This window comes from Ammospiza caudacuta, chromosome 8 (genome assembly GCF_027887145.1).
Source record: "Ammospiza caudacuta isolate bAmmCau1 chromosome 8, bAmmCau1.pri, whole genome shotgun sequence".
NCBI classification, from domain to species: domain Eukaryota; kingdom Metazoa; phylum Chordata; class Aves; order Passeriformes; family Passerellidae; genus Ammospiza; species Ammospiza caudacuta.
In genome coordinates this window covers 44,086,743-44,100,835 of record NC_080600.1, presented here as the reverse complement: position 1 = coordinate 44,100,835, position 14,093 = coordinate 44,086,743, and the positions used below count along the sequence as shown (strand labels likewise).

Here is a 14,093-nt window from a genome sequence, read left to right as displayed (position 1 = left end):
TTTAGCCAGGGAGTACTTTAATGGATTTTTTTAAAGGAAGTTTTGTAAGTAAAATAATCGAGGCAGTGATTGCGAGTAGAATATCACACAGATACACACAGACACACCACTGTCCCGAGTCTCTGAGAGGGCCTCCTTGTCTGACCCTTGAACTTCTGTTCAGTCTGGCAGCCAGATGTTTTCTGTAATAATGAGATTTTCTTTTAACCGCCCACCGATTTATAATGCTCTCCCTTTTTTAAATAGCAACAAAGCCAGTACAGAAAGAAGTTATTTGAAGCTTCCCACTGTTTGCGTTCAATGATGTTTGGTCAGGATCGTTACAGGCGCCGGTACTGGATCCTGCCCCAGTGTGGTGGTATTTTTGTAGAAGGCATGGAAAGTGGTGAAGGTAAGAGCCATAAAGGAATGGTGGCACACACAGCCATACAAGGCCAGGACATTCTGCCCATCTCTGGAGGTGCTGGCTTTGTGCAGCAAGGTCTTCACCCTCAGCCAGATGGCCTCTGGCTGCTGTCAGTAGAACTCACCCCTTATGTGGTTCTCTGGTATCTCTTTCTGGTTGTGAAAGATCAGGTAATACAAAACAAGGATTGGTATTTTGGAAGTTTTCAGTTGTTATACTTCTACATGTTACGCTTTTACCTACCTGCAAAGTTTCTTGATTCTGAACTATTTCACCTTTCCCTATGGCAATGATCTCTGTGTATGAAAATCAGGAGGACCATAGAATGCAGAAAAAATTTTCATCCTCAGATTTTCTGCAAATGCACAGGCTGTTCTGTGCATGAAAATAGGATAGATGGCTGCAAAGATATGACAATTACTTTCATGCAGTGAAGTATCTTGTTTTCTAATAAACAACATGCTTTAGTGTCTATATTTTACCAATCGATGTTTCTTTAGCCAGCAATTGCTGAAATCACTCTGCTAAAACTAAAATGTAATTTTGGGCTTGTGACAGTTATATATTAACTGTGGTTGAATTTTTCACACACTTTTAATTGGATAGATGCAGAAATTTTGTATCAACCTGACTTTTTTGTTGGTATTGGAATTTTTAAACATAAACTGTCATTTTGGCCACAGAGAAATCCTTTCTAATTTTCATATAGGTGAACCAAAACCTCATTTCTCTCACATTTTTTCCTTCAAAAAAATAAGAAAAATATCTGCTGCATATCAGAATTGCATGGTCTCATGCGAATTACATATTCTAGAGAACTGTTTAATTAACTGCAACAGTACAGCATAGTAGGAAATTTGAGCCTGGTTTGTGGTCCAAAAATGAGCCCTAGAACTTCTCCTGAATGTAATCTTGATGATCAAATTCTCTTTCTAAAATGGGTAGCATAAAAAGTACTTTCCTGTCTGTCTCTTGCTCCGCATTAAGTTATGCTCCGTGTTAGGAACGGTTTTGCACAAGTAGCTGCATACAGAATGTGCTGCTTGCATTTCTTTGGTTTGCCGTATTTCATTGTATTTTAACCAGATGAATTCCCAAACACTTTGGAAATGATACACAAAGAAAATAGTTTACATGTACTTACCTGTCTTAAAATAGTAAAAAAACGCACACAAACCAACCCACACAAAGTTTTAGCCAAGAGCTGTAGGGCAAACCTCTGTTTTTTAATGTTGTCTTAATGAAAGTTTAATCTCCCTGAAAAGGAAAACAGAGGTATTCTTATATTTTCACCTGCCTCCCTTTCCCCTCAGCTCTTAGTTTGCCCTCTTTATGTAAATTCTACACTTTATCTATTTCTAATTCTGTAACCCTAACCCTAAATCTTGGCAATAGGAGACATAAAGTCTTGAATGGTCTGTCCATTTAAACAAAACTTCTCTATCCCTTTTGTGTAGTCATTTAGTCATTTTCATGTTTATGCTGATACCTAAATTGTTTATATCTTGATACAGACAATAACTATGAACACATTTTTGAGTTTTAATAAGAGGGGATGTAACTTCTTCGTAGAAATTACCATTTTTCAGGAGCAAGTAAATATTTGTAGATGCACTTGCCATGAACTGTAAGCTGTGTGTTTATTTGTGACTATGGTATCTGATAAAATAAGGAGTTGGATTTTCTACCTCCTTCCCCTTATGCAATCAGTTCACTATTTAAAAGCATTTTATACTTTTAAAGACCTTTTGTCTGAGTTAGCAGTCAGTATAAGGGTAGAAGAGAAATAGTTAAGAAAGACTAGTAGTGCAGAGAAAAAAAAGTCTTTTCCTTTCATAAAAGCTAGATTTTCAGATTTTTTGCACCTCCTATGTTTGAATAAACTTGTTTTATTTTTAATCAGCTTCTGCTTGCCGTATTTTAAATTGATTAGATGTTAGCTGTCTGCTTAGTTGTGTGGAGTTCCAGTCATGCTGCGTGGCTCTTGAAAGAGAATTAAACTTCATAGACTGTTGATATTGTTTCACAGTTAAAGTTGTTAATGATTTGTATTGAAAGAAGTAAAATGTTTAATGTTTTGGTATTTGGGGAATATTTTTGTAACAGGAATTTTGGTTCTCTGTTTCATAGTTGGCTGTGTGTTTATTGAAACAATCAGTTGCAAAAATGAACTTAGGAGTGAAAACACTGCACTCTCTTGATATCACCAGAGAAGCTTCTTGATGAGGCATGCAGTGTTCTGCAAAAAGAAAGTTGGCAATAATTTGTCCTGTTCACAGACTTTGCACTGGCAAACCGCTTCTGATGTAGTACTGGATGAATTCAGTAGTGTGTTAGCCACGTTGAGGGGATTTTTCCTAGAGGTGTTTAGTCGTGTTTAAATCTGTATGCCTAGAAACTTGCTCCTTTGGCAAAGTGTGCTGTAAAGCGAGAAGGGATTTCATTAACAGCAGCAACAGCAAAGACATGGGAATCTAACATGTATTGAGCCAAAAACGAAGTTATTTTTAATTCAAACTAGGATTATAAGAAGTTCATAAAATAATTGATCTGTTACAGGTAATCTGTGTTTCTTGCACCTTTTTAGGTCTAGAAGAAATTGCAAAAGAAAAAGAGAAGTTAAAAAAAGAGGAAAGTATGCATATCAAAGAAGAAGAATTTGAATCAGAAGAAAAATTGCATTGCTTAGCTACAACTCACTGTGAGCAAAAGGAAAATCTGAAAGAAAAGGACAGCACTAACCTGTTTTTACAAAAGCCGGGGTCATTTTCAAAATTAAGCAAACTGTTAGAGGTAGCAAAAATGCCACCTGAGTCTGATACTATGTCCCCAAAACCCAATGGCAGTGCAGCAAATGGCTGCACATTATCTTACCCGAGTAACTCAAAAAACTCTCTCTGCAGTCTTCAACCCCCTGCATCACAAAGCTCTGTCGAGAAGCCTGAGTCTAATAATCTTTTCAGTCCTAATGCCAGTGGGACAGGAAAGTTTTACAGTTCTCCACTAATTCCAAATGATCAGTTGTTAAAGACTCTTACTGAGAAAAGCAGGCAGTGGTTCAGCCTGTTGCCGCGGGTGCCCTGTGATGACACTTCAGTCACCCATGTGGACACACCAGCTACTACAGCTCCACTCACTCCTCAGTCACATCCACCATCAAACTCACCCTCACCTGTTCCATCTCCTCTTCTGGGCTCAACCTCTGCACAGAGTCCAATGGGATTAAGTCCTTTTGCATTGTCACCGCTGCAGGTAAATAAATTAATTTTTGAATAGCTTGAATTTGCAGAGTTTATTTGGGCAGGATGTCTGTTCATACAAATTATTTCACAGACCTGCGATTATTGTATCTGCATTTTTTAATTTTTTTTTCTATTTCTAAATGTTAGTAACTAAATACAGAAATTTTATAATACTAGATTATGATGTATCAAGTAAGCCAATGTATGATATTTTGTACGTGCATTTCAGTAATTAATTTGGCTTTTAGAGTGTTACTGGTATTAAATGAAAAGCAAGTAAAAACAAACTAGTTTTTAGAAGTGTAACACACCAAACCCTACCTTTAGAGGCTGTTGTTTTTTAGCATTAACAGGGCCCTAATAAGTATTACATGTCAGTGTTACATGAGTTTTTCTGAAACTAACTGAAGTATTGAATAAAGGCTTTCTTTGTGTTTTGAGTATTGTTTGACAAATAGCATTCTAATAATAATTCAGGTTTCTTGGTTATAGTAATGGTAGTTGTGCTTTCCAGCAGATGAAGACAGGACTACCTATAATGGGACTTCAGTTTTGTGGATGGCCTACAGGAGTTCTTACTTCAAATGTTCCATTTCCATCTCCTTTACCTGCTCTTGGATCAGGGCTGGGATTATCAGAAGTGAATGGTAACTCATTCTTGGCATCTAGTGTTCCTGCAAGTAAAAGTGAATCACCAGCACTACAAGCTGAAAAAATAGCTTCTGCCCCTTCTACAGCAGCTGAAGTAGCCAAACCTGTAGATTATCCTAACCCAAAGCCTATACCAGAAGGTAAGTGTAATGCAACAGTAAGGTGATAATTTCTGCAGTGTCTCTATCATGTTACAATTGTTTTAATAATTTGCCTATTGATTTTCTAATCAGATCATGTGTGATCACATAAAAAAAGCACCTGCAAAGTGTTCATATGCTTGTCTTGATTTAGAAATGCAGTATGGATGGTGGAGGATTACTGATCCAGAGGACCTAAAATCTTTGCTTAAAGTGCTGCATCTCAGGGGAATAAGAGAAAAGGCCTTACAAAAGCAGATACAGAAACACATGGATTATATCACTCTGGCCTGCATCAAAAACAAGGATGGTATGTAGTTTATATTTGTTACACATGGTGTTGGGGCACCAGATAACAGATATAGAACTCTCCTGGGGTATGTTTAGCAGGAGAGTTAAAGTAGTGGTTGGAGAAAAAAGTTAAAGGTCTCCTCATCTGTAGCTGCATTTTCACCAGCCCTGTTCTGGAAACTTACTGTATTAGAGAAATGCCATGTAATGTAAATAGTTCTCGTGATATAAGTAATCTTCTTAAGCCTTAGTAACCTTCTGAAGCTCTTTCCATCTCTGTAACACTTGGCCTTTCCTTCCCTTTCCTGCCCTTAAATTGCAAGTTTGAAAGCATACAGAATTTGTTGTTCATATTGGGTATTTTAAGAATAGTATACTTTCACAACAGTTTTTCAGCATTTGACTGGAGTGATGGGTAAATCAGCTTGAGTTTACCAGTGCAATTGTAATGTTAATTAAAATACTAAAAATGTGATTCTCAAATACAGTTGCAATTATTGATATCAATGAAAATGAAGATAACCAGGTAACTCGGGATGTTGTGGAAAACTGGTCAGTAGAAGAGCAAGCTATGGAGATGGATCTTGCTGTTCTTCAGCAGGTGGAAGATCTAGAGAGGAGAGTTGCATCAGCTAGTTTACAAGTTAAGGTAAAACCAACTTTCAGTAAAATGTCTCTTTAAAATAAGTGGTATGAATTTAAAGCAGATAGCAGTCTTTGTGTATTGGTAAGTGCCTTCTTATTCCATCCAAATTGCCTACAAATGAAATAGATGCACTGTGCAGTATCATGGAGATTTGTGTTTGAAACATTTTATTGCAGTTCAGTCTTCAGCTGGAGATGCTCAGATTGGCAGTTCCTGGAGAATGTTCTCCTACAGTGCAGTTCCATGTACGTTTTGTTAACCTTCTCTGAATGCAAAGACCGTATTTCACAGAGACTGCTTAACTCTTGGGGAGGTTGCCACAGTTTTGCCTGGGTTGTGTGATTTTTGCTGTTAATGCTTTCAGAAATGTCTACAGGTACATCAGAATAATTTGCTTGGGTATTGTAGAGCCATGGAGAACATGTAATGGTTATGAGTGTGATACAGTTAAGAATTCTCTGGATTTTGAAATTTTCCAAGGTGGGTGTAAGGTTATCAAATTGCATATGTTTGGCTATAGTACAGGTGCAGTGTTTGGGATCTAGTTTTTGGCATGAGATGGATGTTAATTTCCTGTGTCCTGATACAGCCTCCTGAGCCTGATGAACAGGTAGACCTGTTCTGATGTTTCAGCCAAGAGAACGGGATACTTCACAAGGGGGTAAAAATGCAGACTGTTGCAGAAAGGTCCCTTCAGAAAGTCCAGTAATGCTTGTGTTTCTTGATTAATTATTTTAGTTCTCTGGATATTTTGGAAAATGTCTCTACAGATGGATTACAAGTAACCAAGATCTACTGGAAACAGCGCTTCAATTACTTAGCTTGATTCCATAAAACAGTTCCTCTGATTACACACTGAGTTAACAGCAACCAATAAATGCCCAAACCTTTCTATTGACATAGGGTTGGCTGTGTCCTGAACCTGCATCAGAGAGAGACGACTTGGTATATCGTGAACATAAGTCAATTACTAGATTGCACAAGAAGCACGATGGGGATTGTGCTGGAGGCGGAGAAGGCAGTGCCAGCTCTCTAGAGCGGAGGAGTGACAACCCTCTAGATATAGCTGTAACCAGGCTCGCTGACTTGGAGCGGAACATAGAGCGAAGGTATCTGAAGAGCCCCTTAAGTACCACCATTCAGATCAAACTGGATAATGTGGGCACAGTTACTGTCCCTGCTCCTGCACCATCTATTAGTGGTGATGGTGACGGGTAGGTTATTGAGATTAACTTGAAAAATTATTGTGCTTCTTTGCTAATTGGAGCCTATTTTCTTATTGCCTGTTATCTATGTACTTTCTTGTATGTCTGTGATCCATATGGATCATCTTATTCTGCATGGTGCTTTGTAAAGAATTTTTTGTTATGTTTGTTAATATTCTTGCAAAGTTATCTTACATTTAACTGGTTGTGACTAAGCTTTGAGGCACGTAGCCACAGTCTGTGCACTACATCAAATTTAGTTGCTTAAACCTTATACTTATTGGCTGTGTATGTTTTGTCATTGCTTGGCTTTCGGTGTGATAATGATTGTCTCACATTTAAACATGAACAAACACAGGTGTGACCTACTTAATTTGCTTGTATTTTAATGCAGAACTGAAGAGGATATTGCTCCAGGGCTAAGGGTGTGGAGAAGGGCGCTGTCAGAAGCACGCAGTGCTGCTCAGGTAGCTCTGTGCATTCAGCAGTTACAGAAATCAATAGCATGGGAAAAATCCATTATGAAAGTTGTAAGTATCTAAACTGTTTTTGCTGTATCTTGTGTTCCAACTTCAGACATTTTAAGTTAATGTATTTCTTATTACTTCACATAAAACCTCACAAAGTTAAACTGTACATTGTGCACAGATGAATAAGCCTAATGGAAAAGATTGTCCCTTGATTGCCAAATTCAGCATCCTGAACTTGCTAAGACAGAAAGCTCTTGTGAATGGTTACGTTATTTAAGATGGTAATTATTCTTTGATGATGACATAGAGGTAAAAGTCATCTTGCTCCATCTGATGAAATATACTGGTTCTAATGGAGTGTTTCTAACCTCACCCGTGACACAAGTTTTATGGAGGTTCAACATCATGTATCCTTCATTAGGGATTTCATTTTTCAGAAAGTTGAGATGCTCCAAATATGCAGCTTCTTTCCATGCAGAGTTCTCACAACTGAACATACAAATTAGTGTGTGAAGAGACAAGCTGAAATATCTGTTTCCATGCACACTCAGCAGGTCAATCTGTGTCAACTACATATATAAAAAAAAGCACATGAAGAGGATATGTCAAAATTTCAAGGACCTCTGAACCTCAAGTTCCTGAGCACAAAACTTGTTACTACAGCAGTAGTGACTATGATGTGATCAAGTATGATTAGCATTGTGTAGATGGTGGCAAAAGTGATTCTTCCATTTGTGGTCCTTTGCCTAATTTTTTAATTTCTGTCACTCCTATATAAATTCTAATTACATCTGGACAATTAAAGGATGATTTAAATAAAGGCTGTAATGTCAGACTGTACTTTTGAGTTTATATAGCTGTTAGCTTTAAGCAATAGCTTTAGTGCAAAACGCTTATGAATTTGGTAGGAGCACGTGAAAAGACATTGGAACATATCAACATGAAGTAATAATATTATATATATACTTCAATAATTATATCAGAAAAAAACGTATCCCTCTCAATTTGGTTTAAATATTCTTTGCATTTAATTACAACACAGTTGGTTAGAGCAGGGTGCTCATAACACCAAGGTCACTGATTCAGTCCCTGTATGGGCCATTCACTGAAGAGGTGGACTCGATGATCCTCATGCGTTCCTTCCAACTCAGAATATTCTGTGACAACAATAAACATTCTGCTGTATGTTTAAACATATGGTGTATGTTTAATATGTTTAATCATGTATTTGGTGAAAATATTTGAAGATTTTTTAAGTTCCTGAAAAATACGTCTAAAAAGAAGGTTATTAGCAAAATCACACAATGTATTTAAGAAAATTGGCAGTCCTTTAGATATTTTTAAGTTAGTGTGAATTTTAGGAAGTGCTGGGATCATTTGTTTTGCTTTACTGCATTTGTTCATGGTTGCCCTTGGATAAGATCCTACCAATTATTATGTGGGAATGCCCTTGTAAAATATAAATTGTCTTTATTAAATAACAATTTTCATATACAGTATGGGCATAAATGAAAAGAAGATTTCTGAGATAGTGTGTTTGGGCCAACAGGTTTTGATAGGTATACCTTTACTTCTCACTCACATTTATGAATTATAAAAAGTGCTCATCTTTTTTTGTGCTCTAGGGACACTGGTCTTATAATAAATAAATTGCTTTTCCAACATGTTCCCCAAATGTAGCCTTTAATTTAGGTCCTTACATACTCCGTATATTCCTCTATGGATATGAGCACTAGCAGATTCTGACTGAAGTAAAATGAAAGTATTTTTGAGAGTGAATTTATGTGTTTGAAGGAGAAGGGTAATTTAGGTACCATTTATGTGTTTCAAATTTTGAAAATTGAATTAAACCCATTTTTCATCAATTACAGTACTGCCAAATTTGTCGAAAGGGAGATAATGAGGAACTGCTGCTCCTTTGTGATGGCTGTGATAAAGGCTGTCACACCTACTGCCACAGACCCAAGATCAGCACTATCCCAGATGGGGACTGGTTCTGTCCTGCCTGCATAGCAAAGGTAACACTCCTGTCAGGATGAAGGGGCTGGAGCAAGTGACTGGTTTATTATGTGGTAGAGTTACAGGTCTACCAGTGCTTTTTTCAGTGAAAATAATGGTCTATATATTTTATGGGGAGCTCTCATTAAATTATGAAATTAGTAGTTTTATTTAACTTGTATTTTAGTAGCAGTAAAGGCTGTAGTTTTATTTGTTCTAAACTATGGGTTTTTAAATGTAAGTAGGTCAGAATTTTCATGCTTATCCAATACCATAATTTTTCATTGCTTTTTTAAAAATTATTCAGTATTTGTCTTTGAAATTTCATCATTAAGTGTTGACAGATCAATGTGTCAGGTTCTGTTTCAAAAGAAAAATCAGAGAAAAAACATTGTGTTTTGGTTTTTTTTGTATGTTTGTATCAGTCATTTAGTAATGGACTAATGTGCTAATGTTTGTCTAAATGTACGCCAACTTGGTTGTTAGGAGGTATTGTTGTACTAATTTGAATGCCAAGTGCATTTGTATTGTCACAAGTTGAGAGCCTAGGTCATGAGTACCAGGAATTTCTGCAGCCTTATTTGTCTTCAGAGAAGAGCAAAAAGTGAATAATCTCTAATATTAAATATTTAATGTATTTTGGTGCTTCTGTTTCTGATCTTCATTATTGTCTATCAGTGTTAACAGAGGTTTCTGTAATTTCTAGGTTATTACTTATTTCAGTTGTCTCTATTCTAGGCAAGTGGTCAAACTCTAAAGATAAAAAAACTTCAGATTAAAGGTAAAAAAAGTAATGAACAAAAGAGAAGCAGGAAATTAGCAGGGGAAACAGAGGATGAAGACTCTGCAACTACAAGCATTGCCTTAAAAAGAGGAAAAACAGACCCTAAAAAAAGAAAAATGGATGAAAATGTTTGTGTAAGCCAGTTAAAGCAAGAAACTTGCACTGCTGTTAAGAAACCTAAGAGAGATGGAGACTCCAAGGACCTGGCTATATGCAGGTAAAGTGTCAGATGCTAAATTTAGGGGTAAGTCTTATTGAAACAAGTAGTACTTGATCCTTTTTCTCTCTGTTCTGGGAAACAGGAATGCTGTTCTTTGACAAACGTACGTATCTATACACGTTGTGTGTGTGTATGTATGCATGTATACCTGCACACATGAGTGTCTCGTGGAAGAAGAGCGAAGGCCAGCCCCAGTAGCGGTGGCACTGACACCTTTCTCAAGGGTATCGAGGACAATGTCCGCTTCAAACGGGCACACGTGAACCATCTGCTGTGGTAGCATTGCTGCTCAGCCTTGTCACACTCCTGCAGTTTTGACTAAAGTCAGTTTTAGCAGCTGGTTTGCAAATGGTTTCCACTGAGGATCATAGTTGCAGGACCATGTTTTCTGTGGGAATGTTGATTATTGAATTTCATCTCACATAGGTCGCCTGGAGAGAACTTAATGCTATATTAGTTACTTAGTTGTCTGTGTCTATGTACATTGTTCTCAGCCTTCAACAGGGCGCAGAATGAAGTTTTCCTTTTGTAAAGTTTGGCAGTTCATAGGAATTCATGTAATAATGAAAACACTGTGAATATATGAATAAAATACAAAAATACTGATTCAAAACCTTATCTTATTTAGTATGATTCTCTCAGAATTGGAAACTCATGAAGATGCCTGGCCTTTCTTACTTCCTGTAAACTTGAAACTTGTTCCTGGTTATAAGAAAGTTATTAAAAAACCTATGGACTTTTCTACCATTAGAGACAAGCTAACTAGTGGACAGTAAGTAAATCTATTGTAAATTGTACTTTACATTTTAAAAATATTTAAACACTGAAATACAATACATGTTTAAAATCAGCCAAACTATATTGTTCTGCTCTGGCACATCTGTGATTACTTTTACAGTCAAAATAGAAATTCTTCATTGTATGCTTTTATCTTTGCCATATCCAAGTGAAATAGCATGTTGGATTGGAGAATGTGAGGAACTGGCTGAAAAACAATAAAACTGCCAGGTCAAATGCACCAAAACAATCAAAAGGAAGCTTTTTTCCTGGAGACCCCTTAGTGTTATTGCATGTCAGAGAGAACCAGCTGTGTAGGCTTTAAGCTTCTGGAGTCCCTGTAAATGATGTGGCTGTGAAGGGAAATGCCAGCTCTCTTGTAGGTAACACTCCTGTAATGGTGGTTAATCATTTTATAGTCCTAAAATTAAACTGCATGGATTCTTAAAAGAGAAGACCACATTACATACCTCTGTGTACCTTCCCTCCTTGTTAATATCCCTGTGCTCTAATGAATCTGTGAAGATGGACCCTCTGCAGTGTCTGTTGGCTCCACACAGCAACTTCCCTAGGATAGCACAAGAAGCTTTTTAACCTCTTCAGACTTTTCCTTCCATGAATATGAGATTTAAATGCTCCCCATGTGTTCATATCACTAGACTTGTAACTTCTATTATTTTTAATAATTCCTGTGAATATTGGAACACTCTTTTGGCCATTCAGGGGTATATTCAGGATAATAAAAAGAATGAGCAAAGACAGTGATCACAAGATTATTTGGGCAGCCTTTTTTTGCACACATTTGTTCCTTATTTAGATAAATTAAGCTCTACTCAACATTTTGAAAGGACCCTGAATGCAAGAATAGATGCATAAATGAAAAACAGCCATAGCATTTTAGCTAGAAAGCTGTTGAAGAGAGGGAGGAATTTGTTTTCTAAAAGTTTGTTTTCGAGTACAGGCATGAAATTCTACCTTACAAAACTTGTGAGGAAAATAACAAAACAGTGACAAGAGAGTATTTCCTTTCACTGATGTTCATTTTCTTGTTAGAAATTCTAATTTAAATTCTTACTTAAATATTTTCTCATTTAGTTGAAATATTTTTCCTCTGTGATTCTCTGTGTTCCAAAAATCATTCACTTTTTTCTTCTTTTTAGGTACCCTAATCTTGAAGCATTTTCGCTGGATGTCAGGCTTGTTTTTGACAACTGTGAAACTTTCAATGAAGATGATTCTGACATAGGCAGGGCTGGCCATAACATGAGGAAGTATTTTGAAAAAAAATGGACAGAGATTTTCAAAGTGAGCTGAAGCTACTAGGACTCTTTTTTTCTTTTCTTTTTTTTTTTCCTTCTTTTAAATGAGGACTGATAAGACCAGCAATGTGAACTGTATTTACATGGAAGTGCAAGGCACATACGTAACTAATTTTTTCCTTCAGAATATCACGGAGTTGTGATACTAGTTTTAAAGGCTTCACTCCTACAGCAACCATGGCCCCTTGGTTATTGGATTGTGTGTTTTAACAAACTAATTTAGGTAGAACAGGGAAGCACACCCAAAGAATTTCAAAGAAAGGGGTGTTATAGTGCAATAGCAATTTATCAAAACGCACTGAATATTCAACCACCAGAGCTCTACTTGGGGAAATGGTTCTCTTTTCCCTTTCAATAAATATCTATTTTTCATTTTTTTACTTTGTAGTTTATTTTTTAGTGAATGTATTTAATTTTATGAATTATTTATGATTATACAGCATTCAGAATCTTCGTTTTCTGTGAAAAGGAAGAACTAGAAAATTGCTTTAAATATTGAAAATACAACAAGGAATGTTTTAAAATATAAAACAAAGCCAAGTAAAACTGTTTACACTGATGTGCTGTGAAGGCACTAAAAATTAAACTTTACTGTAGAGTTACAAGTACATTTATATATATGTTGCTGCATCACTTGTGTAGTTAAATTGTATTTCAAGACAGTGAAGAAAAATTGAGACATGTATATACTGTTCATTATTGTTTATATTAAGTCTTGTTTTAAATATGTATGATGTGTACATATTGTTTGCAGACATTATTGTTTATGCCTTAGGAGGATGGTAGCATTTTATTTTAGTCTTAAAGTAATTATAGCTCTATGGCTTGTAGAGTAATTATCCTCTACCAACACTGTGGAGTCTCCTTAATCTTGGTAGTGCCTGCCTTTAAAACAGGGTGTAGGGGATATTAGTTTTCCATTTTTCTATTTTGTTATATGATTTCAAGCCCCCACGGCCTCAAATCCAAGTATAATCATTATTTGTATCCATGTGGAAGAAAATTGTGACAGTTTCCTACGCACACAGTATTTTTTCATAGAAACATTTCCTCCATTTGCCTTGCCACAGAATAACACAAGAAGACATTTGTAACCACTGTGTTTTATCTACTGTGTGTTGTGGTGGCCTGTTGGGGCAAATAGATCGGAATTTTTTTTGTACTAATGTAAGAGTACTTGAAGTTTTATTTAAAAGAAATGTTGTGGAAAGGTAGCATTCTTTTTCTTTTCCCTTTTTTGGAGTGTTATTTTTCACTAGTATGTGTGGCACGGATACAATAAAAGACTGTTTTGCAAACCAGATTTTCTTGACAATTTTAATACTTCAGGTCCTATGTATACAGGTTTTTTGGTTTGGGGTATTTTTTAGATAATATCTTGGGAGTCTTGCATTTAACATTGAGTTCTTCTTATGATGCATCTAATTCTCTTGGGCATTTAATAGTAGCTCATAAGGAAGCAATTGCCAAGCAGTCAGAGAGAAGTTCCCTGCCTGTAAATAACGGAGGTGTGCAAGGCTGAGATCACTGTCCTTACAGACATGGAAATGCACATGTTTGGTCATGTTCCTGAAAACTGCTGTCCTTGTAAGGTTCAGTCCCTTCTTTGGCCTGTAGAAGGGCATTAATCATACTCCTTGCTCTGACTGAAGAAAATACAGAAATTACAAACAGATATTGTGGAACTGCAATATCTGCGTTTCTCTCAAAATAATGTTGGGGTGTTGGTTTTTGCTTTTAAACTAGGTCTGCTGTGTTTGAGTCTTAGTGCCTATTTTTTAATTAATGTTTCCATTGCTCTCCCCAGAATATCTTGTTCTGTAATATTTACTTTATTACAAAGTTCTGTTAGAATAATCTTTATTACTTTGAATAAAAAAATCACATTTGGGTGTCAGACAGTCTTACATGCTAACGTGAACTTCCACACTGGCTGCTCTGTGC

At 36.4% G+C, this 14,093-nt stretch overlaps 1 protein-coding gene across 1 annotated transcript in view; it reads left to right on the top strand.

The window, feature by feature from the left end:
• The window catches only part of BAZ2B (bromodomain adjacent to zinc finger domain 2B), a 71,532-nt gene extending 57,867 nt beyond the window's left edge, over positions 1 to 13,665 (top strand). Inside the window, exons 26-36 of the mRNA XM_058810029.1 lie at positions 247 to 391; positions 2,994 to 3,658; positions 4,166 to 4,439; positions 4,594 to 4,749; positions 5,219 to 5,379; positions 6,280 to 6,590; positions 6,976 to 7,111; positions 8,923 to 9,069; positions 9,788 to 10,050; positions 10,682 to 10,825; positions 11,991 to 13,665. Of these exons, the coding sequence (XP_058666012.1) occupies positions 247 to 391; positions 2,994 to 3,658; positions 4,166 to 4,439; positions 4,594 to 4,749; positions 5,219 to 5,379; positions 6,280 to 6,590; positions 6,976 to 7,111; positions 8,923 to 9,069; positions 9,788 to 10,050; positions 10,682 to 10,825; positions 11,991 to 12,144 (2,556 nt within the window). The 3' untranslated portion in view covers positions 12,145 to 13,665. The remainder of the gene's footprint in view (positions 1 to 246; positions 392 to 2,993; positions 3,659 to 4,165; positions 4,440 to 4,593; positions 4,750 to 5,218; positions 5,380 to 6,279; positions 6,591 to 6,975; positions 7,112 to 8,922; positions 9,070 to 9,787; positions 10,051 to 10,681; positions 10,826 to 11,990) is intronic.
• The last annotated feature ends 428 nt before the right edge of the window (positions 13,666 to 14,093 follow it).